The 26094-nt window shown below is 30.0% G+C and overlaps 1 protein-coding gene across 1 annotated transcript in view; it reads right to left on the minus strand.

Moving 5' to 3' along the window:
* Positions 1-5481: 5481 nt before the first annotated feature.
* The window catches only part of LOC129920666 (uncharacterized), a 30672-nt gene continuing 10059 nt past the window's right edge, over positions 5482-26094 (minus strand). The window contains exon 5 of the mRNA XM_056002121.1: positions 5482-5905. Within this exon, the coding sequence (XP_055858096.1) occupies positions 5626-5905 (280 nt within the window). The 3' untranslated portion in view covers positions 5482-5625. The remainder of the gene's footprint in view (positions 5906-26094) is intronic.

Raw genomic sequence — 26094 nt, forward strand, 5'->3', positions numbered from 1 at the left:
GTGGTAAATATCTGTATATATAAAAAGGCCCACGAGTTCAAATTTGGCCCTCAGCCAGAATCAGAACGTTGGGTTGAGTGAAGGGGTGCGCCCGCCGCACGCTGCGCATAGCTAAATTAAATTTGAAATTTCGTTCATACAGAAAAAAAAAATAAATAAAAGGTCTGTTATGGCTTAGAGAAATTTAATTAAATTTTGTAATCATTCAGAATAAAGAAGTTAACAAATAAAGGTTTTCTGATTAAAAAAAAATAGGATCGAACCAATTATGAGGACGCACGCCTCATTATCACCATCTGGATATTTCCAAAACATCTTAAACATGCCGCAATACAACTTAAAAAGACCGGCCGCAACTTAACCAGTGCCAGATAAATGCCCTAGTATTTATAAATTTGTTTTTGAAAACCATAAAAGGTTAACCAATATTGTCATAAATATTTTCTTCTTCTAAATACCCACTTGTTCGATCCAGCAATCGTTAATCGCTCAACAAGTATTATGTGTAGTGTACCAAAACCAAAAGGCCTGCGTTTAAAGTGTTTCAGTATCGGCTGGCTTCGGCACATGCATGCATAAATCAAGCATTGTAATTGTGATCCCTTTTCTTTTGTCACCATTTGAAGTGAAACTAATTGGTCCCATTATTATGAACACTCAGTTTTTCCTAAATGCTTGTCGTTAGTCGAGCTAACTTTTAGCTGGTTTCTGTTTGTTTATCGATGGTAATAAAAAAAAAAATAAAATCCAAGACTGGTTGTAAGTACTTGAATGTATGATCTGCGACACCACCATACGCCAACACCGATTGCATAACGCTCAACGTAACACATTTCTTCTCAATAATAATTCTGGGATACTGAGAATTTGTTATGAAGTATGACGACTGGACTTCAAGTGTGGTCTCTGTGTTTACTTAAATTTTGGTTTCAAATTTATTTTTTTATTACTTTTCGAGATGAGAAATATTATACACATGTGGATGATCTTAAAAAAATGCAATAAAATACAATAATTATTGACTGATACAAAAATTCTCTATAATAGTTCCTTTTTCCTACAGCCGAAACAACAAAAAGTATTTATTTTCATCAGCGTAAATTCAGATAAGTGTGATATATTTTCTTAGCATGGCTTTCATGAAGAGTTGTCTCATTTTACGATTATAAGAAAACCACAATAGCTATACTTGACTTAAATCAAACAGTGTCCGGCAATTCTTTGGCAAAGGACTTTGGCGGGCCATCCCGCAACCAATCTGAGCCAAAGGATATCATTGGCAAAGAAATTGATGTTTTGGGTGACAGATATGAGCTCACAATGAATAGGCCTATCCATTTATATAAAAAAATTGGAAATTTATTTTTTAAGGATTTTCGAGAAAAAATTGTATTTTCAAAAAAGTTCTCCAAATCCATCGAGTGATACATCAAAAGAAAATCCTCTTTCATCTCTATTCATAACCGAAACCCAAAAGTTTCTACTACGTCTGGTTGCTGAATTATTTATAGGTAATCGAAATAATTTTTTTTCTTACATTTGGAAGCAGATATTTTCGGATCAAGGTCTCGAAAAATGTTTTGGTTAGCAGATATGAGCTCACAATGAATAGGCCTATCCATTTCTGTAAAAAAAATACAAATTTATTTTTTAAGGATTTTCGAGAAAAAATCAAGGTTAACCCCTTGCCTAAAAAAATTGTATTTTTAAAAAATTTCTCCGAATCCATCGAGTGATACATCAAAAGAAAGGCCTCTTTAAACTCTATTCATAACCGAAAACGAAAAGTTTCTTGGACGTCTGGTTGCTGAATTATTTGCAATCGAAATATTTTTTTTTTTTTTTTCTTACATTTGGAAGCAGATATTTTCGGATCAAGGTCTCGAAAAATGTTTTCGTTAACAGATATGAGCTCACAATGAATAGGCCTATCCATTTATGTAAAAAAATTGGAAATTTATTTTTTTAGGATTTTCGAGAAAAAATCAAGGTTAACCCCTTGCCTAAAAAAATTGTATTTTTAAAAAATTTCTCCGAATCCAACGAGTGATACATCAAAAGAAAGGCCTCTTTAAACTCTATTCATAACCGAAAACCAAAAGTTTCTTGGACGTCTGGTTGCTGAATTATTTGCAATCGAAATATTTTTTTTTTTTTTTTTTTTCTTACATTTGGAAGCAGATATTTTCGGATCAAGGTCTCGAAAAATGTTTTCGTTAACAGATATGAGCTCACAATGAATAGGCCTATCCATTTATGTAAAAAAAATTGGAAATTTATTTTTTTAGGATTTTCGAGAAAAAATCAAGGTTGCCTAAAAAAATTGTATTTTTTAAAAATCCATCGAGTGATACATCAAAAGAAAGGCCTATTTAAACTCTATTCATAACCGAAAACCAAAAGTTTCTTGGACGCCTGGTTGCTGAATTATTTGCAATCGAAATATTTATTTTTCTTACATTTGGAAGCAGATATTTTCGGATCAAAGTCTCGAAAAATGTTTTCGTTAACAGATATGAGCTCACAATGAATAGGCCTATCCATTTATGTAAAAAAATTGGAAATTTATTTTTTTAGGATTTTCGAGAAAAAATCAAGGTTAACCCCTTGCCTAAAAAAATTGTATTTTCAAAAAAGTTCTCCAAATCCATCGAGAGATACATCAAAAGAAAGGCCTCTTTAAACTCTATTCATAACCGAAAACGAAAAGTTTCTTGGACGTCTGGTTGCTGAATTATTTGCAATCGAAATATTTTTTTTTTTTTTTTCTTACATTTGGAAGCAGATATTTTCGGATCAAGGTCTCGAAAAATGTTTTCGTTAACAGATATGAGCTCACAATGAATAGGCCTATCCATTTCTGTAAAAAAAATACAAATTTATTTTTTAAGGATTTTCGAGAAAAAATCAAGGTTAACCCCTTGCCTAAAAAAATTGTATTTTTAAAAAATTTCTCCGAATCCATCGAGTGATACATCAAAAGAAAGGCCTCTTTAAACTCTATTCATAACCGAAAACGAAAAGTTTCTTGGACGTCTGGTTGCTGAATTATTTGCAATCGAAATATTTTTTTTTTTTTTTTCTTACATTTGGAAGCAGATATTTTCGGATCAAATCTCGAAAAATGTTTTCGTTAACAGATATGAGCTCACAATGAATAGGCCTATCCATTTATGTAAAAAAATTGGAAATTTATTTTTTTAGGATTTTCGAGAAAAAATCAAGGTTAACCCCTTGCCTAAAAAAATTGTATTTTTAAAAAATTTCTCCGAATCCAACGAGTGATACATCAAAAGAAAGGCCTCTTTAAACTCTATTCATAACCGAAAACCAAAAGTTTCTTGGACGTCTGGTTGCTGAATTATTTGCAATCGAAATATTTTTTTTTTTTTTTTCTTACATTTGGAAGCAGATATTTTCGGATCAAGGTCTCGAAAAATGTTTTCGTTAACAGATATGAGCTCACAATGAATAGGCCTATCCATTTATGTAAAAAAAATTGGAAATTTATTTTTTTAGGATTTTCGAGAAAAAATCAAGGTTGCCTAAAAAAATTGTATTTTTTAAAAATCCATCGAGTGATACATCAAAAGAAAGGCCTATTTAAACTCTATTCATAACCGAAAACCAAAAGTTTCTTGGACGTCTGGTTGCTGAATTATTTGCAATCGAAATATTTATTTTTCTTACATTTGGAAGCAGATATTTTCGGATCAAAGTCTCGAAAAATGTTTTCGTTAACAGATATGAGCTCACAATGAATAGGCCTATCCATTTATGTAAAAAAATTGGAAATTTATTTTTTTAGGATTTTCGAGAAAAAATCAAGGTTAACCCCTTGCCTAAAAAAATTGTATTTTCAAAAAAGTTCTCCAAATCAATCGAGTGATACATCAAAAGAAAGGCCTCTTTAAGCTCTATTCATAACCGAAAACCAAAAGTTTCTTGGACGTCTGGTTGCTGAATTATTTGCAATCGAAATATTTTTTTTTTCTTACATTTGGAAGCAGATATTTTCGGATCAAGGTCTCGAAAAATGTTTTGGTTAACAGATATGAGCTCACAATGAATAGGCCTATCCATTTATGTAAAAAAATTGGAAATTTATTTTTTTAGGATTTTCGAGAAAAAATCAAGGTTAACTTAACCCCTGCCTAAAAAAATTGTATTTTCAAAAAAGTTCTCCAAATCCATCGAGTGATACATCAAAAGAAAGGCCTCTTTAAGCTCTATTCATAACCGAAAACCAAAAGTTTCTTCGACGTCTGGTTGCTGAATTATTTGCAATCGAAATATTTTTATTTTTTTTTCCTTACTTTCATGTAAAAAATTACTCATACGCCACACTTTTTTTTTCTTTTTTAAAAAATAATTTTGGTTAGGTCCTTGATGCAAATTACTCTTACCACACATAAGTGCATTGTTGTCGTTGTCCAAAAACATCAAAGACTTACCTTTGTCTAAGAATTTCAATCCAATAGTTCTTAAACTGCCATTTTGAAAAATAAAAACAGTAATTTTTAATAATAATTCATAAATATTTTTTATTAACATAAATTAAAAAAATAATAGAAAAACTAGGAAACATAAATATCTTCACTTTTTTTTTTTAAACAAAAAATACTTAAATACTAATACAAATATTAATTTTAATTATTATTAGTATTAACATAAAATTGAATAATTCATTTGATTGTATTTAAAAAAAAAAATAAAAAAATAATAAAGTTGTATTAACTTTAAAACTTATTTTAAATAAATTTGTTTATTATTTTTAATTTAAACATTTTATAATATAGAAAATAAATAATTTTCGATTATTTTGAAATTTATTTTCTGAAATAAATTTTTGTTTTATAAGTTTTATAAACATGCAGAAATAAGTATATTTTTTTTTTGTTTTGTTGTTGTTATTTTTCACAGTTACTTTGGTAAGATATTTTCAGTTAATTAAATGCTTTTATATAAAATTATTATAAATAGAAAATAAATAATTTTTCATTATTTTGAAATTTTGTAGAAATACACATTTTTTTGTTTTGTTGTTGTTGTTACTTTGGTAAGACATTTTCATTTAATTGTTTAAAATGCTTTTATATAAAATTAAATTTACATACACAGATTTTATTGTTATATAGGTTGATTATGCATTCTTTTTAAAATTTTTTAATTAATTAATAAATAAAATAATTAACTTCAGAATCAGTTTCATTTAATGTTCAAATTTAAATTTTAATCCATATTGAAACATACAAATATCACAAACATATTAATTTTAAGTAAAAATTGATACCGTTAATATTGCGGTTAAATACAGTCTCTTGTAATTTTGTATTTACAAATTATTGCACGTTTGATTAAAAATTTATCGTTTTTTTTTTTTAAACAAATTACATTCACAATTGATTTTCAGGTATAGTTTAATTGATATAAAATTGAATTAAAATGTAATAATATTTAATAAAACTTTTGATCTCAGTGTAATTTATTTTTTATAATATTAAGGCATATTCGGGAAAGATCATGTTTTAAGGTTATTAGTATTAAATTTAATATTTATTTCAAATAAAATTAGTACATAAGAAACAAACAAATTGAAATGGATATGAAAACAGTAAATACACCCTACCAATCATCAGAATCATCTGATGAATCATATTGTGGATTTTTTTTATCAGGACCCCTTATTTTTTTATTTGGAACTTCACAGTCGGGCATATTAGGAGCTGGACGCTTTCTTGTCGTGCGTCCACCGCTAACAATGCCCGTACTGGTACTTGGGCCATCGATGTCAAATCCTTGTGATTTTTTGTTCCATCGGAAATCTTGACTATGTAAAAGGGAATTTTTTTCTTTTTTTCCCAGTTTAAGTAACTCAAAAAGACTTGTTGAAAAAACTTCATTGCTATTTTATTGCATTTGGTGGTAAAAATGTTAGTTAGTTAGTTTAACTAATAAGTTAGATAGTTATTGGAGAAATAAGTGATTTTAATTGTTTTAGATTTAGAAGAATGACTTAACACCTTGTAGCCACATGCGACATTTTCGTAACGAACTTAAATAAGATCCCACAAAAACCGAAATTTGTTGAAGCTTTAACATCATTTTTAAATAATAAATTATATATCGAAATAGTACCATCATATTTTCGGCTTACAGAGCTACCTTCAAAATATAATATTTTTGAATTTTTAAATAAATCCAAAACAACAGAGTTTTTCTTTGGATTCTTTGGATTGATTTTGAAAAATGTTCAATTTTTGAAATCATTTTTTTTGTGGAGTTAGCAGGTTTATTTGATATTACACAAATTAATGGCTCTAAATGTGTTACTTCCAATTAATTTTGAAAGTTTGTGTGTTTTAAAAATAAGTAAACGTGTGAAAAAAAACGACTAAAATCTTAAAGAGAAATGTTTTTCTCAACTTATCGCTGCAAAACTAATCATAGGTCAAAGTCATCATAAATAGCCTATCACAGTGAACATTTCATCAAGAGAAATAATAAGAAAAAAGTTTTATTTCCTTTGATGATGTGTTTTCATTTTTGGATTTTTGAAAAGTTCCCAACAATAAAAATATTGGAGCGTGTTTTTTTGTTTTAAATGAATGAATTTTTTGCAATTATATATATTGACAAAAAATAAGTGAACAGTGAAAATATTGATTTTGAATAAAATCCAATACATATTTTAGATTTTGTTAATTTTAAAATTTACGATCTTGGGTAACTAGAGGAAATATATAAAAATTAAACATTATTTAACCTCGTAGTTAAGATTGAATCTTTTAGCACAAAGAAAACTTTTAAGGCAAATTGTTCGTTCTCGTTGTTCTCAACAGCAATGGCAGCAAAAAAGGTTATGCAGGAAAAACAAGTCCTGCCTGAAGGAAACCAGAAATAATACAGAAACGATTATTCAAAATTTAGGGAAATTGTGGCTGGGGTACCACAAGGTAGTGTTTTAAGGCCCATTTTGTACCAGTGGTATATTAGAAACGACACCTAAAATACTTTTTCTTTCGAGTAACACTTTCAAGTTCTAACTAAGCCAAGAAAAAAAATCTTAGAATCCCCATGGGTCGCGGAGAAATAAAAAACTCCGGACAACACAATCAAAGAAAAAAAATACTAATACGAAATTTTAAAAACAAAATGATGGAAGCATTGCAGCGCCCAAGTCCAGATTCCGTCGATGATAAAAATCGAAACGTTTTTGACAATACAAAATAGAAGATCGTGTTATTTTGCGTAAGGTAGACAATCAAGCATAATGGGAAAAAGCATATCAGCATTATAAAATTGATGTCAGCATTAGCATTGAGAATATGTAAGAAAGCAACAAACTTGGTAGTATGGAAAATAGCATAAAGTCCTACTAGGTTCCTGGACAAATTGGAGTTTAGGATAACGAAGTAGAGGAATTTTAAAAAATGGCAAGTATTTCAGCACATTTTATTAGTCTTGAAATATATTGTGGTATTTGAGATATTAACATCAAACAAAAATTAAATCTCTGGAGGAAAAAGGTCGAGACCTAATTAAAGAGAACGCTGATTTGAGCCATAATCGTTGGCTTCAACTCAGCGCCTTACAATAATGGACTCATCGAGTGAAGATAGTGAAAGCAATAGCTCCAGCAACAGTAGCAAAAGCTTATCATCGTCAAGAAGAACATGAATCGTCAGATCACAGTATACAAATGCAAAACAAAATGCACTTGAAAAAGAAAGAAAAAACAAACAAGACAATTTTAAACAAGTTCAAAAAATATGAGGAAACCATCAAAATTAGTTCTTGGGAACTGCAAAAAAAAATATAGCTGAGTTCTTTACAGGATGAAATGCCTACATTAGGCAATGCCAAAGAAAACATCGAAGATACTGTACAAATGTTAAATATCAGGAAGTGTCTTACAAATTACAAAAAAAAAAAAAAAAAAACAAGGTAAAATAAAACAAAAGGAAAAGAAAAAAGAAAAAGAGAAAAAAAAACTTCCAACTGACTTTTTTTCGAGAAACACTTCTCTAAGTTCTAACCACTGAGCCATAGTTATCAGAATGAGGAATAATTTCCAATTCAAATTAAATCATGAAAAAAAAGAAAAAAATACATATTTCCTTAGAAAGCAAAGCAAACAGGGGGAAAGATTCCGCGACAGAAAAGGAAACCACGAACAGAGAAAATGTAAAAAAAAAGACAACAGGACAGCAAACTTCAAAAAAAGAAGGACATTCATCTATTTTCAAAGTATGCTCGAATGTGTAAAGCCGATCAGGAATGTGTTGCAAGCTTGTAAATAGCCCAAGCGGCAATCAACTACGCAGGAATGACCCAAGGAGTTTCACCATCTAAGCCCGCAAAAGCAAAGCAAAATCAAAACAAACACAAAGACTTTATCCTACCAAAAAGTCACAAACATGAAAAATACTTCTAGTGGTAATAAGCAAAAGAGCTACAATTTTAAACAGGATAGTCTGGAAATTACAGGGATTAAATTAGATACAATAACAAGTGGAAATATAATGAAAACGAAGAGGACAACTGGGATTCCATGTGCGATGGATAGTTTTGGAACTAACCGCCTCCGCAGTACCTAAAGTCAAAAATCGAAATGCCAAAAATTTATTTTTCGGCCTACCTTACAAAACAATCGATTCTAAACTATGAAGAATTCCCGCATGTATTAAAAGTCTGAAATTAAATAGAAAAAAAAAAGTTATTCTTAAAAAAATAAAACGTATACGCCACAGTGAACACAATAGTAAATTTTTGGTAAAAAAGAAGATAAAAAAAAAGTGATTCAAACATTTTTAAGCAAAAAATAGAAGTAAAAAAAAAATAAAAAAAATAGTATATGGCTGTCTTGGGATTCAAATCTCAGACAACACCCAAAGGAAGATACGATCTTGACTGAGTTAAACAATTTTACTCAGTTTCTCAACAGGAATAAAAGTGGAGAGACAGAAGCATCTTCCATTCCTCTAACAGATGAAGATCTTTGGTTACGACTCATTAGTTTGGAAGGCCGACTTTCCTTATATCGATAAAAAAAACAAGGTTATATTGAAGGTAATCAGAGACGTTTATTTCAGCACGATCGGGGAACACCCGAGAAGCCAGGAAGAGTTGTCACTCTTATACCCTCAAATGACAGTCAATCAAGGGTTAATGGTGTTGCATATAGAATAGCTAGAGACCAGAAGAAAGATGTTCTAGTACATTTAGATTATCGTGAAAAGAATGGCTATGAAAAAAAAAAAAACACTCTGGACATGAATATTATGACAAGGAAATGAGATAAAGAGTTTATCTTGAATTCACGTGAGCTAAGTAAAATGACTTCTTTATTTTTTTTTTTTTTAAAGGAAATCAAAAATATATCATACATGTTTTGAAAACCCATTTTGCCGGGAAAAAGCGTATCAAGAAAGAAATCTGTTTAAACTTTCGGTCGTACTGAAAATAAATTAAATCGAAATAGAGAACTAAAATTATCATTTTTTGACCTTAGGTAGGAGTTTTGTTTGACCAAATCAATTGGTATCTCAATCAAGTGAAACAGTTTTTGAATGCAAGCTTTCAAAGCATTTTAGAAATTCGAAGAGAATAGCTGGTTATATGATAAAAATTTCTCGATCGATTTGTCAGATAATGATTTTACAGGAAAAAAGGTTTCTTTCAATGAACATTTAAAGCCTTTTTAAAGTGAAAATTTTCTTGAAAAAAATAAACGATTTTTTTCTTCGGGAAGCCACCATTTTGTCAAAATTTTGACTATTCCATTGGTCATCATCTGTATAGCAGATAATTTAGATCAGATACCTATATCTTCCTCATCACCAAATACCTTTTTACCCAATAAAGGCTTTTATTCTCCCATGAAGATGGAAGATGGAACAGAAATGTCTGTAACGTTGCTTTGGGAAACTCATCAAACTTTGATTTTGGAAATGAAGACATAAAAAAACTAAGCAAATTAAATTCTTAACCTTTTCTGCTGAACAAATCCATACCAAATGAGAATGAAGTACAATGCTATAAAAGAAAAAAAAAAATTTTTAAGTTTATGTATGTATATACATTAGACCGGGCCAAAAAAAAAAATATTTTTTTTTTGAAAGTTACTTCGACAATCTTGTTCAGGATGATGAAAAAAAAAAATTTGGTGGAAATTTGATCCGTTAAAAAAAATTTAAAGAGGTCTATCATCGGTGTTTTTTATTTTTATACATGATATGATGTTTTACAACAGAACTGCTAGACGATCAAAGTAAAAAAAATTTCTGTTCATTTTTTCTTATATAAAATTAAATTTCCTACAAAAAAGATCTTATTGAAAATTTTCGTCAGACGAGCCGTATTCGAGTAATTAAGCTTTTTAAATCTAAGTGGTTTTTCAAGTTGACTGTTTCACTTTGGAATTTTGTGATGAGCAAATAAGTGAATAGAAAAATAAAACCACGACAGATTCTTATAGGAAATTTAATTCTCTACAAAAAAGGTCTCATAGTAATTTTCCCTAAATTGAGTTCTAAAGAAGTTATTCACGATTTAAATCGAGGTAAAAATTAAAAATCAATTTTCAATTTCAAAATTTTCTAATTCACTGAAAATTCAATATTTTCAAATTAGCAAGATGTTTTCTTGTAGGGACTTAAACGTTCTATAAAAAGTTCCTTGGCAGCAAATTAATTGCTTTAACCGTTTAGAAGATAATCGTATTCAAATCGCAATGCATACTTGTCATAAGAAAACTATTGAAATCAGTGGGCATTGGTTTTGATACGAATATCTTTTTAACGGTTAAAGCAATTAATTTGCTGCCAAGGAACTTTTTATAGAACGTTTAATTCCCTACAAGAAAACATCTTGCTAATTTGAAAATATTGAATTTTCAGTGAATTAGAAAATTTTGAAATTGAAAATTGATTTTTAATTTTTTTCTCGATTTAAATCGGGAATAACTTCTTTAGAACTCAATTTAGGGAAAATTACTATGAGACCTTTTTTGTAGAGAATTAAATTTGCTATAAGAATCTGTCGTGGTTTTATTTTTCTATTCACTTATTTGCTCATCACAAAATTCCAAAGTGAAACAGTCAACTTGAAAAAACACTTAGATTTAAAAAGCTTAATTACTCGAATACGGCTCGTCTGACGAAAATTTTCAATAAGATCTTTTTTGTAGGAAATTTAATTTTATATAAGAAAAAATGAACAGAAATTTTTTTTACTTTGATCGTCTAGCAGTTCTGTTGTAAAACATCATATCATGTATAAAAATAAAAAACACCGATGATAGACCTCTTTAAATTTTTTTTAACGGCTCAAATTTTCACCAAATTTTTTTTTCATCATCGTGAACAAGATTTTCGAAGTAACTTTCAAAAAAAAAATATTTTTTTTTTGGCCCAGTCTAATATACATAAGGGTGGCTCTTATCCGTCCGAGATAATTGATTGATATAAACAAAAAGATAAAAAAAATAAGAACAAAAAAACGATCAAAAACATATGACAAAAACACTACTGCGAAAATAATAGTATTCGTTAAACAAAGGTTTATTCCAAAAAATATAAAAGACCATATGAAATCGATTAGAATAAATAGAAAACCAATAAAAATTTCGAACAAATGCACAAATACTATTTATTGAAAACCTTGGATATTTTAAAATTCCATCCACAAAGAGAAAAAAAGGGTTACAGATACCATGACAAATTGTAGCATGTTACTAAAAAACACTCATTCTAAGTCATTGTCTTTATGTCCATTTAAGAATCTCGACCACGTGTTGCTGGAAAGTAAAGACAAAAGGATGTTGGATAAGGAAGAGTTGCGGCAAGGAAGCAAAACTACCTTACCGTGACAGATAAAAAATGAACCATGGAATAGGGTCCACAATTGAGCCTCTCCACAGAAAGTATTGATAAGTAGTTTTTTGGATTAGAAAATGTAAATACATATGTTTTTTCACCAAAGGCATGGTACATCGTGATCTCAAGCCAGAAAATGAATCTCGAAGAATATAATTTTACTTTTTTTCCGCAAATTGGACAAGGCTGAGGAATTAATTAAGAACAAAGCCAAGAAGGGAAAGAAATGGTACAGCAACTTGATTGGTGATGAACAAGGATCAAAAGTTAACGATTTGCACATTTTCCTTACTGCTTTTGTTGGTGGTGTTGCAATATTGGCATAGAAACTGCTTGATTTTTACCCCCAAAGTAAATATTTTGAACGATGCCCAAAAAAAACAAAAATTGAACAAAATAATACAAAAAAATGATACAAAACGAAAGAAAAAGTCATTATTTTTATGTTTAATTTATTAAAAAAAATGTTTACCTGAAAATGTACAATTAACTTCCTTTCAATTTATTTTGAGGTTGAATAAAAAAAAAAATTGAAAATATGAATGTTTTAAAAAAAATTAAAGAAAACCTTTTCTAATTTCGTGTATTTTTAGCTAAACAATTCTTTGTAATATGTTCTGTTAAACAATATGTATTTTGTATTTATTAAAATAAAAATTAATAAATAAACTCCAGGCCAAATTGGAGTCGGAAATTGGAGCCAGAGACCAAGAAGAGAACTCGGTGTTGGAAAAGATTAAAAAGAGTTTCCGGGTTGACGAAAGACAATAACGAACTTCAAAAAGAGAGGTTCAATAAAACGGAAGTTTGCTTTTTTTTTCAAATGAAAAGAAGAAGAGTTCAATTGACAAAAAAAAAAAAACAGTTAAATAATTTCTTGTTTAATAAATTGCGAAAGCAAAATGAATCAATAAGGAAGTGATTTTAAGATTAATATCATTTTTTTCCTCTTGTTTTTGAATAACGAACTGTTTTATTGTAAATAAAACCATGAACGTTGAAGAAAAAACAACTATTTTTTTGTGAAAGTCACTTTTCAAAAGAATTCATTGGGAGTTGTCAGAGTTGAAGAAGAAATGGTACCGACGATGCAGGCAAAAACGTTTGCGTTCATAAAGTGTGTGTATCAAATGTCGATAAAAAAAAAAAAAAATCATAAAAAAAAATAGGAAAAAATGTGATAAAAGTAAATAAATGCAAATCCACACTAAAAACATCGCTTTATTACATCGAATTAAATGAAAGTAAAACTTGCCGTTTGTGTATTGCTGAGAAATAATTCCCACCTGTAATTCAGACTCAGTTTTTTTAAAACTTTTATCAAAGTTAAGGAAATACAAATTTCAGTGTGCAATGGTGCAGTGGATGTATTGCTTGACTGATCCGTGGGATTAAAACGGTTCAGGTCTGTCTTAAGGTTCTAAATAAATTGATATACTTCTCTGTTAAGTTCTCACAGGAAAAAACAATGAGATTAACGAAGGAAATATGAACCGAATGTATAAAATCACATCTAAAAATAGTATGCAAATAACAATAGAAAGTGAAATACATTCCAAATAACAGAAATAAATTCGATAACAGACAATTTTCAACGATGTCTCCTCCACTGTGCCACGTAGTTGTCTGTTATACTTTCCTTTGTTTGTTTTCCTCTTAAATAATAGTAGTGGTAGTAGCAGTTGTAGTAACTAATTTAAAACCACCTATAATTATTCGCCAAGAGGATTTGGTTTTACCGTACATAGGATATGAATTTTTTATGGAGACACTGATTTTTATAGGCTTGCCACCAATTTCTGAGGTTAACCCGGCGAACCCCACAGGCATTCAGTAGTGCGAGAGTTATAATCTGCTCGCTGTAAGGCGTCAAAACATTCGAAAATCGTAAGTCCCAACTTCTTAAGTGAATACAATTTTTTAGAAAAACTTGAAGATTTGGAATACAGAAATGACAGTGATGAAAATAACATATGTCATGAAGAAGCTAAAAGCAATCGACCAATAAACTTCCACATCAAAGTTAAAAGCTACGAAAGGTAGTCTTAAGAAATAATAGTGATGAAAACAACACAGGTAACGAAGAAGCTGAAGACAATGGATCAATAAACGTCCACAGTAACTAAAGCCAGTCAAAAACATTTACTTCGGGATACGTCCGAATTGGGTGCTCGGGCACAGGTCGGAGGAACCTATTTTTATTGATTGTTCAAAAGTGAAAAAAAAAAAAATATAATAAAAAAATACGATTCAGAATGCAAAAGTGATAGAGATGAAAACAACATAGGTAACGAAGAAGCTGACGCAATGGATCAATAAACGTCCACAGTAACTAAAGCTGGTTAAAAACATTTTCTTCGGAATACGTCCGAATTGGGTGCTCGGGCACAGGTCGGAGGAACCTATTTTTATTGATTGTTCAAAAGTGAAAAAAAAAAAAATATAATAAAAAAATACGATTCAGAATGCAAAAGTGATAGAGATGAAAACAACATAGGTAACGAAGAAGCTGACGCAATGGATCAATAAACGTCCACAGTAACTAAAGCTGGTTAAAAACATTTTCTTCGGAATACGTCCGAATTGGGTGCTCGGGCACAGGTCGGAGGAACCTATTTTTATTGATTGTTCAAAAGTGAAAAAAAAAAAATATAATAAAAAAATACGATTCAGAATGCAAAAGTGATAGAGATGAAAACAACATAGGTAACGAAGAAGCTGACGCAATGGATCAATAAACGTCCACAGTAACTAAAGCTGGTTAAAAACATTTTCTTCGGGATACGTCCGAATTTGGTGCTCGGGCACAGGTCGGAGGAACCTATTTCTATTGATTCAATACAAACAGTTTTCGAAAGTGAAAAAAAAAATATAATAAAAAAAAAATTAAAAGGGGTCAAAAACATTCTCTTCGGTATACGATTCAGAATGCAAAAGTGATGAAAAACAAGTTACCAGTTACTAAAGCCAGTCAAAAACAATTTCTTCGGTATCGAATATGAAAAGGAAAGTGATGAAAACAACATACGTAACGAAGAAGCTGAAGGCAATGGATCAATAAACGTCCACAGTAACTAAAGCTAGTTAAAAACATTTTCTTCGGAATACATCCGAATTCGGTGCTCGGGCACAGGTCGGAGGAACCTATTTCTATTGATTCAATACAAACAATTTTCGAAAGTGAAAAAAAAAATATAATAAAAAAAAAATTAAAAGGGGTCAAAAACATTCTCTTCGGTATACGATTCAGAATGCAAAAGTGATGAAAAACAAGTTACCAGTTACTAAAGCCAGTCAAAAACAATTTCTTCGGTATCGAATATGAAAAGGAAAGTGATGAAAACAACATACGTAACGAAGAAGCTGAAGGCAATGGATCAATAAACGTTCACAGTAACTAAAGCTAGTGAAAAACATTTTCTTAGGAATACATCCGAATTGGGTGCTCGGGCACAGGTCGGAGGAACTTATTTCTATTGATTGTTCAAAAGTGAAAAAAAAACAAAAATTATAATAAAAAAAAAATTAAAAGGGGTCAAAAACATTCTCTTCGGTATACGATTCAGAATGCAAATGTGATGAAAAACAAGTTACCAGTTACTAAAGCCAGTCAAAAACAATTTCTTCGGTATCGAATATAAAAAGGATGCTGATGAAAACAACATACGTAACGAAGAAGCTGAAGGCAATGGACCAACAAACTTTCACATCGAAGAAGTTAAGAGTAACTCAAGATTTGGAATACAGAAATGACAGTGATGAAAATAACATATGTCACGAGGAAGCTGAAAGCAATCTACGAATAAACTTCCACATCAAAGTTAAAAGCTACGAAAGGTAGTCTTAAGAAATAATAGTGATGAAAACAACATAGGTAACGAAGAAGCTGAACGCAATGGATCAATAAACGTCCACAGTAACTAAAGCCAGTCAATAACATTTACTTCGGAATACGTCCGAATTGGGTGCTCGGGCACAGGTCGGAGGAACCTATTTCTATTGATTCAATACAAACAATTTTCGAAAGTGAAAAAAAAAATATAATAAAAAAAAAAATTAAAAGGGGTCAAAAACATTCTCTTCGGTATACGATTCAGAATGCAAAAGTGATGAAAAACAAGTTACCAGTTACTAAAGCCAGTCAAAAACAATTTCTTCGGTATCGAATATTAAAAAGGATAGTGATGAAAACAACATACGTAACGAAGAAGCTTCGAAAGGAAAGTAACAATCTGGTGTACAGAGTGTTTCTTTTGATATGAATCGGATGATGCTCGGGCAATAATTCTCAACCAAAGTCAGTCAGTCTCAAAGTCACTGGATAAAGGTAACCACACACAGGTCGCGCTGCCTATTTTTCTTTGAAAACTATTCTGATAAATATGATAAAACCAGATTTCAAAATTGAGGATCTTGGGACTCAATCGTAACCTTTGTGCAATGTAATTAACAGCGTGGGAAGAAATTTTTATGTGATGACATAGAATTGATTATTTGAAACAATAAATAACAAATAAATCAATATCAAGTTTAGGTTAGCGACAGAAAGTAACATAGTGTAACGCATAACATAATGTTGGTTTTTCTATGAATTTCGATGTTAAAAACCAAAATAATTATATTTGGCTTATCTAAGAATTTCAGTGGTTTAAATGGAAGACTGCGCAGTTTTATATTAAAAAATGGCGCTCTTAATAAGTTGAATTGATAGAAAGTTGAAGTGATTATATCTCAAAAAGACTTTAATTCATTCAAAAATAAAAAAAAAAAAAAAAAACAGTAGCAATATTAACCAAAAATCATAGAAACATAAAGCTTAGAGCACTTAAATTATCTTCTGTTGTTTCGTATTAGAACTGACTTCTATGGAAGATTTACTTCATGAGAAGCTTGACACTTGATAGTAAATATAAAAAATCACTGAAATCATTGCGAAAAAAGCTACTTAAAAACGTCTTTCATATTCCAAAATCCAGTGACCTTTTGATGTCTCTAAAACAGGTGATAAAAAGAAAGGTGTGGAATATATTCAGTGCATATTCTCCCGTGTTTAGTATTTTAAGAAATAATTTTATATTATTTTAATGAAGCAAATCTTATATACATGGAAAAATATATTTGTTAATATAATAATATACATAGAAATATAAAAATGTAGTAACTTTTGTAAACTAAATTTATATTTAAAGTAAAAAAAAAAAAATAACAATCAAGTATAGTGTATCAAATCCATAGTAACTCATTTTGAGAAAAATGGAAAGAAAAATATTTTCCTGGTGAGTGGAGTGAAGTGATTATTTAGAAAGCCTATTACAAAAAAAAAACAAAAAAAAATAATACTAAAATTCAATAGATAGGAAGGGTGATAAACCAGCCAAGACATTCTGACCAGCAAAGCTTCGGAACTTTTGGATATAAAAAATATTTGGAAACGATTGCAGAATCACTTTAATCATTGCGAAAAAAGCTACTTAAAAACGTCTTTCATATTCCGAAATCCAGTGACCTTTTGATGTCTCTAAAACAGGTGATACAAAGAAAGGTGTGGAATATATTCAGTGCATATTCTCCCGTGTTTTTAAGAAATAATTTTAAATTATTTTAATGAAGCAAATCTTATATACATGGAAAAATATATTTGTTAATATAAAAATGTAATAACTTTTGGAAACTAAATTTATATTTAAAGTAAAAAAAAAAAACAAAATTTAAATTAAATCAGTGAAAACGAAAAAAAAAATAAGTGACAAAAACTAGTTAAAAAGTAAAATAATAGACATAAAATGTGAGCTGAACATGGGGACAAATTGTATATCCCAATCTAACAACATTCCCTTATTGGGCTATACCGACAAATGCGACAAAAAAAAAATGTCGAAAATTATTTAATATCTCCATTTTTACTAATTCTAACGAAAACTGAACAAGGACTGACAGAGCTAAACGAATTCTGTAAATTGATTAAACTCGTCCTGGTTTGAATCACAAGGTGATATTTTCTGGCTATCTACACAAGAAACGCAAATGAAGCAAAATAAATTCTGGAAGATAGAAGAAAGGAACGAAAATAACAACACTATCAAAAACCGATGTTCTTGAATGTGATGAGCACTTAATTGAAATCTAAACAGAATCTTATCAAGAAATCATACTAGATAAAGACGATGATATATCGAATCTGAAAGTAGACGAATGAAACATCGTTTTGTTAAAAACTCTGCTCCTGAAACACCGCTAAATCAGAAAATATTATCATAATCCTATGTGCGGGTCACCGTATGGATTTGATCGCTAAGAGCAGTAGTTTTTTTTTTTTGAACTACATGCGTTTTAATAGTGAATTCCAATGTCTGGCAACTTTAATTTTGAGCTTTATATTGGGCTTATTTAACCCGAAAATCATAGTTTTCCAATTTATGAAAAAAGGCTAAATTGAAACTATTAAACATTCTAATGAAAAGAACTGAAGCATGATGTACAGAAAACATCGTTTGAAGAAGACCCTACAAAACTATAGAAACAAGTGTGTCTTGTCAAAATAAGAATCGTCAACCAAATGATATTCTAGTTTTTCAAGCGTGTTCTCAAAAACTGCCATTTTCAAAAAATTGATACAGAAAACAAATTTTCGGACAAAAAGATGGCTGACGTTTTTATTTTCGAGATGATACGGGAAATTAAAAAAAAAATCGTTCTCTCTGCAAACGCTTAAGAGTCCATCACGAAAAATTCACATAATTTCATCAGAAAAATAACAAAACCAACAATTTGAAGATGAAAAAACGAAATTAACATTTTGTGCTCTATTCCGATACTTGGGACATCAAGATAAAGTGCCGAATTAAAGGAAGACGAAGTGCTTCATTGCCATCAAGAAAGTTGTGGACAGTAAATAATCCTCATTAATAAATTATTTCTGAAAATAACCCAGTTAAATGGGAACAAAATTAACTTAAAATACGTAGCTTTTGTGAATTTTCAAAATTTTCTTTACTAGATTAACCAGAAAGAAAACTCCTATCAGTTGAATAAAAAAAAAGCTGAAAACGCATTGCGCTACTTAAAAAATTACTTAAAATTTTTTCAAAATTTTCTTTACTAGATTAACCAGAAAGAAAACTCCTATCAGTTGAATAAAAAAAAAGCTGAAAACGCATTGCGCTACTTAAAAAATTACTAAAAAAAATTTCAAAATTTTCTGTACTAGATTAACCAGAAAGAAAACTCCTATCAGTTGAATAAAAAAAAAGCTGAAAACGCATTGCGTTACTTTAAAAAATTACAAAAATATTAAATATTAAATAATATTTTTATAGCAAAAATCTACCAATGAAGTGAACAAACACAAGCAATTTGCATACATTTTTTCATTTTTACGTATGACAAATTTAGTAAATGAGCGTGAAAACCAGAATTATGGATAAAATTAAAAACAAATAATTAAACTTGATAAGCAAAAGTTATCTGAAAATTAAAAAATCAAAAATCTCATACCACAAAAGTTTTTAGACAAGGCGAAGCGCTGCCACTTTTTTAACATCATCCTTAAAAGAATTATAAAGAACTCTAACGTCAACACCAGGCACCATTTTTCATAAGTTCGTCGAAACTTCGTTTACCATTAGGTAGTTTAAAATCAAAGCAGAAAAATTAATGTTTAAAATTGACAAATTATGAGTTCAATAATTCAGAATTTGAGTACCCCACTGTTTTTTATAGTACAACAGAAAGAAAAAAGTATAATTTTATTAAGTTAGCATGGTATGAACAAATGAGTGGCACGTAATAAGCCAATAGTATAAGAGAATAATCGTCTTTTAAGATCTGCTAAAGAACATGTTCGAAAAGCACAAAAAATGCTTGAAATTTTTTTGGACTCCAAGGACACTTCGGAAATAAAAATTCCTCAACTACAAACAGCAATAAAAGAAGCCCAGTGATTAACGGCCTACAGTAATTTATCTTATTATTAATCATCGGCAGATTGCATTTCGCCAATCATAAACTTTAAACTGGCTTACAGAGTCAAAGCTGTAATTTTGTGCTCGTATATTCTATAAATCAATTGCTCGTTCCAGTGACTGGGATTTTAAGTTGGCGTTTTTAATTTGATTTTGATTAGTAGTGATAAAGTAATTTCGGTTTTTGATACGGATTTTGATTTTTCCTCAAAACTTCCTCAAACACCAAAATCGACTACCGAAAATAACGGCAAACGATATTGTCACAACCACTATCCGAGGTAGCTGAATAACGCATAGAGATTTCATGAAATTTATATGGAGAACAAGGAATCTATTGCGTTCTAATGTCGTCTGAAGTGTCATGCAGTGTCATGATGCATTTATAAAAAACAAACATGTCCAAGATCCGAAACAAATTATGGCTTTGGTCGCATCCGATTGTTAACCAAAAATTGAGACAAATAAATTGATGTGGTAGGTTATTCCAAGACTTAAGACACGGAATCGAAAAAAAAACAAAAATATTAATAAAATTTATCATCAACTACGTACATTCAATAGCTTTGAAGGTTTCAGTTGCAATGTAGTGCAGAGTATGCATTCCCCAACATATAGAGATTCCAACCAAAGGCTTTTGAGACTACGAAAAAGAAGAATTTGACGATACTTTAAATGCATTCGAATAATTGAAAGAAGCAGGAATTTGCATTGTTTCTGGAAGTGGAACCAAACCAAATAACAATCAAGTGTAGTGTATCAAATCCATAGTATCTCATTTTGAGAAAAATGGAAAGAAAAATATTTCCCTGGTGAGTAGAGTCAAGTGAACTTGATCCATTATTATTTAGAAAGCCAATTACATATTACAAAAAAAAAAAAAAAAAAAAAAAAAACAAAAAAAAAAAAAACAAAAAACAAAAAAAAAAAAAAAAACAAAAAAAAAAACAAAAAAAAAACAAAAAAAAAACAAAAAAAAACAAAAAAAAAAAAAAACACAAAAAAAACAAAAAAAAAAAAAAAAAAAAAAAACAAAAAAACACAAAAAAAAAACAAAAAAACACAAAAAAAAAAAAAACACAAAAACACAAAAAAAAAAAAAATAATACTAAAATTCAATAGATATCTCATCCAATCACTCACACGAACCCAATAAATAGGAAGATGATAAACCAGCCTAGACATCATGACCAGCAAAGGTACCTAGAAGCTTCGAAACTTTTGGATGAGGATATGATAAATTAAGCAACATCCCCTTCATTTAAACTTAGTTGCACTTGCACTCTCAATAAAAAAGCAGAATTGTTGAGGAAGAGTTTTTCGTACCTCATAGACTTTTAAAAAAAATCCTTTTTGGAGGGACTTTTCGTTGAGATTGTCCAAAAGCGAGTTGATGCTGTCATTTTTCCATCCAAAATGTGTGGAATTGCCTTTTGAAAAAGGCGACTTGTGATCACATCAAGCAAATTAAGTTTATACTATTTTAAAAGATATTGTATCTTATTGTATCAATCTATTCAAATAAATATATAAAATATGACTGGTGTCAGGTCAATTTGTTTCAATGGCAGTGATTTCTGATGGAAGCTATGGTGCTCCCTCAATGATGTTTCTTCTGATTCCATGTCGAAATCAAGAACAGGCAATGAAATATCGCGGGTAAAGGGAGTGGTGAGAGTAACTATAACTACCACTAGCTGATTTCGAGGATAATCGATCTTTACTGAAGGAGTTTTGTGACTGTCACCATAAATAACAGAATCGCATAGTCCTTCCCACAGTAAGAATTTATTTATTTATTCTTTTTTGTGTCCAATTTTTCTTTTTTACTATTAATGTGATTATTGTCACACAATATTCGAGGTTTTTGATTTAAATGAAACATTTGTGATTTCGGTTTTGGCATAAATAAAGGACATAATGAAGGAAAAATAAAGAAAATAATAACCGAGCTATGTTTAAGCTCGGGAAAATCATTGTAATAAAGAAAATAAATTAATAAAAAAAAAAAATGCCTAGAGCCTGATCTTTTCCAAAAAAAGCAACACCGATAATCAACAAAAAAGAAATTCAAGCATGTATTTTGCAAAAATGATCAATAATACAATAACTAGATTCTTACTGGCGACATTTACTCAGTTCTACAGTTGTTTTCATAGTGAACGAGAAATAAAATAAAAAATATAACCGAGCTTTAATTAAGCTCGGGAAACTCATTGTAATGAAGAAAATAAATTGTACCAAGAAAAAGTCTAGAACATGACAATAAAAAACAGCAAACACCGAGTATCGAAAAAATGGTATACCGGTACCAAGGGCTTCTGCTGCTGCAACAAACCGAAAAAAAAAAAAAATGCTTGGTATAAAAAAAGAAGTCTGGGAAAAGCCAGTTGAAGCTCAGGTAAAAATAGAAAGTGGAATATAGGTTCCAATTAACTATGAGTACCGGGGGGTGTTGTGAAGCCCACGTGTCAGCTACTTAATGCTGGCATAGACAACATGAAGAAGGCACGTTTGGAGCATCGAATTCAGTATTAAAAAAAAAAACACTAAATAAAAAAAAAAAAAAAAAAAACAGTTTAAAAATCCAAACAAAGGTAAGATTACTAAAGCAAAGAAAAACCCGAAAAAAAGAAAATACTTATGCACAATAATACGCTGAAGAATTGTTTTATTTTGTGAATACAGCAAAAGAACATTAACACAAACAAATTACAAATTGTACACAAAAGGAGAAACATCCGAGAAAATGAATTTTTCACGATTAAATTAACAAAAAAAAAGAATCAAAAGACTCTCCCGAAGATTTTCTGGGTGAGCTTTATAAGATAAAATTATTCAAGTTTACGTTACAGATTAGTGTAAAGAGATAAGTGAAAAAGGTGTAAAGGGCAAAAAAAAAATAAGTGTAAAAGAAATACATTTCAGGTGACCATTAGCAAATTGATAGTATTGCCAAAAAAAGGAGACAACACGATCCATGGCCAACGTATAAGCCAGGCAGAAATTTTGCCAGAAATAATTAAATGAAAAGCAGAAAGATAATATCAATCAACTATTCGTAGCATAGGTATTTCATAGTGAACGAAAAAAAAAAAAAATAAAAAAATAGCCGGGCTTTATTTAAACTCAGGGAACTTATTGTAATACAAATAAATTGATCCTAAAAAAGTCTTGTTTGCTGCGTTTTTTTTTTGGAAAAGGTCAGGTTCTAGACTTTTTTAGGATCAATTTATCGAAAATCGAAAAAAAGGAAATTCAACTATGCATAAGCAAAAATGATCAATAATACAATACAGTCGGCATTTACTCACTTCTACAGTAGCTTTCAAGTGAAAGGAAAAATACAGTAGACAAAAAGTACTTTTAAAAGTTCAAACGGACAAATGCAAAAAGATGATAAAAGGTAAGTTAAAAAAATAAGTGTAAAGTGTAAATAAATAAGTGTAAAAAAAATAAATTTCAGGTTACCATAATAGGTATGTGGAAGGAATTAGCAAATTGATAGTATTGCCAAAAAAGGGGGCAACACGATCCATGGCCAACGTATAAAAAAATATATTTTTAGGACGTTTGGACTTTGAAAGCCAGACAGAAATTTTGCCAGAACTAATTAAATGAAAAGCAGAAAGATAATATCAATCAATTTTGCCGAACTATTTGTAGCATAGGTATCTTGCACCTTATTTAATTTACTTAAATGGAAACCCGATACCCGTAACAATTTACTAGAGAACGATGCAGGAAAACGATGTAAAACCAGATATGTAAGTAGCAAGAATAATTTGATTAAAAAAAAAGCCTAGAGCCTGACCTTTAAAAAAAAACAGCAGCAAACACCGAGAAGGTATTTTGCAAAAATGATCAATAATACAATAACTAGATTCCTACTGTCAGCAACTACTCATTTCTGCAATAGCTTTCATAGTGAACAGAAAAAAAAATTAAAAAAATAACCGGGCTTTATTTAAGCTCGGGGAACTTATTGTAATACAAATAAATTGATCCTAAAAAAGTCTAGAACCTGATCTTTTCCAAAAAAAAACGCAGCAAACACATCAAAAATCCAAAAAAAAAGGAAATTCAACTGTGCATATCAATAATGCAATAACTAAACTCCTACAGTCGACATTTACTTACTTCTACAAAAGCTTCCATAGTGAACGAAAAATAAAAAAATAACTGAGCTTTAACCTCGGAAAAATCATACTAATAAAAATAAATTGATCCCAAAATAAAAGTCTAGAATCTGACCTTTTCCAAAAAAAAACTCCTACAGTCGACATTTACTCACTTCGACAGTAGCTTTCATTCAAGTGAAAGGAAAAATAGTTTTGAAAGCCCAAACGGACAAATGCAAAAAGATGATAAAAGGTAAGTTAAAAAAATAAGTGTAAAGTGCAAATAAATAAGTGTAAAAAAAATAAATTTCAGGTTACCATAATAGGTATGTGGAAGGAATTAGCAAATTGATAGTATTGCCAAAAAAGGGGGCAACACGATCCATGGCCAACGTATAAAAAAATATATTTTTAGGACGTTTGGACTTTGAAAGCCAGACAGAAATTTTGCCAGAACTAATTAAATGAAAAGCAGAAAGATAATATCAATCAATTTTGCCGAACTATTTGTAGCATAGGTATCTTGCACCTTATTTAATTTACTTAAATGGAAACCCGATACCCGTAACAATTTACTAGAGAACGATGCAGGAAAACGATGTAAAACCAGATATGTAAGTAGCAAGAATAATTTGATTAAAAAAAAAGCCTAGAGCCTGACCTTTAAAAAAAAACAGCAGCAAACACCGAGAAGGTATTTTGCAAAAATGATCAATAATACAATAACTAGATTCCTACTGTCAGCAACTACTCATTTCTGCAATAGCTTTCATAGTGAACAGAAAAAAAATTAAAAAAACAACCGGGCTTTATTTAAGCTCGGGGAGCTTATTGTAATACAAATAAATTGATCCTAAAAAAGTCTAGAACCTGACCTTTTCCAAAAAAAAAAAAAGCAGCAAACACATCGAAAATCGAAAAAAAGGAAATTCAACTATGCATATCAATAATGCAATAACTAAACTTCTACAGTCGACATTTACTCACTTCTACAGAAGCTTCCATAGTGAACGAAAAATAAAAAAAAAATAACTGAGCTAACTCGGGAAAATCATACTAATAAAAATAAATTGATCCCAAAATAAAAGTCTAGAATCTGACCTTTTCCAAAAAAAAAGCAGCAAACATCAAGAATCGAAAGAAGGAAATTCAATTATGCATTAAGCAAAAATGATCAATAATACAATAACTAGACTCCTACAGTCGACATTTACTCACTTCGACAGTAGCTTTCAAGTGAAAGGAAAAATACAGTAGACAAAAAGTAGTTTTGAAAGCCCAAACGGACAAAGTGACATTGGTGATTGATATGATGAGTGGGTGAGTGAGGTGAGGGCTATCTGAAAATCGGTATTGAGCTAGATTTGAAGTGAAAAAATGGTGTAAAGTGAAAAAAAAGGTGTAAAGTGAAAAAAAAGGTGTAAAGTGAAAAAAAACAAAAAAAAAATAAGTGTAAAAGAAATTAATTTCAGGTGACCATAAAAGGTACATATGTGATAGAATTAGCAAATTGACTGTATTGCCAAAAAAAGGAGACAACACGATCCATGGCCAACGTGTATAAGAAAAAAAAAAAATATTTTTGGAAGCCAGGCAGAAATTTTGCCAGAACTAATTAAATGAAAAACAGAAAGATAATATCAATCAACTATTCGTAGCATAGGTATTTCATAGTGAACAGAAAAAAAAATTAAAACAATAACCGGGCTTTATTTAAGCTCGGGGAACTTATTGTAATACAAATAAATTGATCCTAAAAAAGTCTAGAACCTGACCTTTTCCAAAAAAAAAGCAGCAAACATCAAGAATCGAAAGAAGGAAATTCAACTATGCATTGAGCAAAAATGATGAATAATACAATAACAGCCGACATTTACTCACTTCTACAGTAGCTTTCAAGTGAAAGGAAAAATACAGTAGACAAAAAGTAGTTTTGAAAGCCCAAACGGACAAAGTGACATTGATGATTGATGTGATGAGAGGGTGAGTGAGGTGAGGTGAGGGCTATCCGAAAATCGGTATTGAGCTGGATTTGAAGTGAAAAAATGGTGTAAAGTGAAAAAAAAAGGTGTAAAGTGAAAAAAAAGGTGTAAAGTGAAAAAAAAACAAAAAAAAAAATAAGTGTAAAAGAAA

Source organism: Episyrphus balteatus, chromosome X (genome assembly GCF_945859705.1).
Source record: "Episyrphus balteatus chromosome X, idEpiBalt1.1, whole genome shotgun sequence".
Classification (NCBI taxonomy): domain Eukaryota; kingdom Metazoa; phylum Arthropoda; class Insecta; order Diptera; family Syrphidae; genus Episyrphus; species Episyrphus balteatus.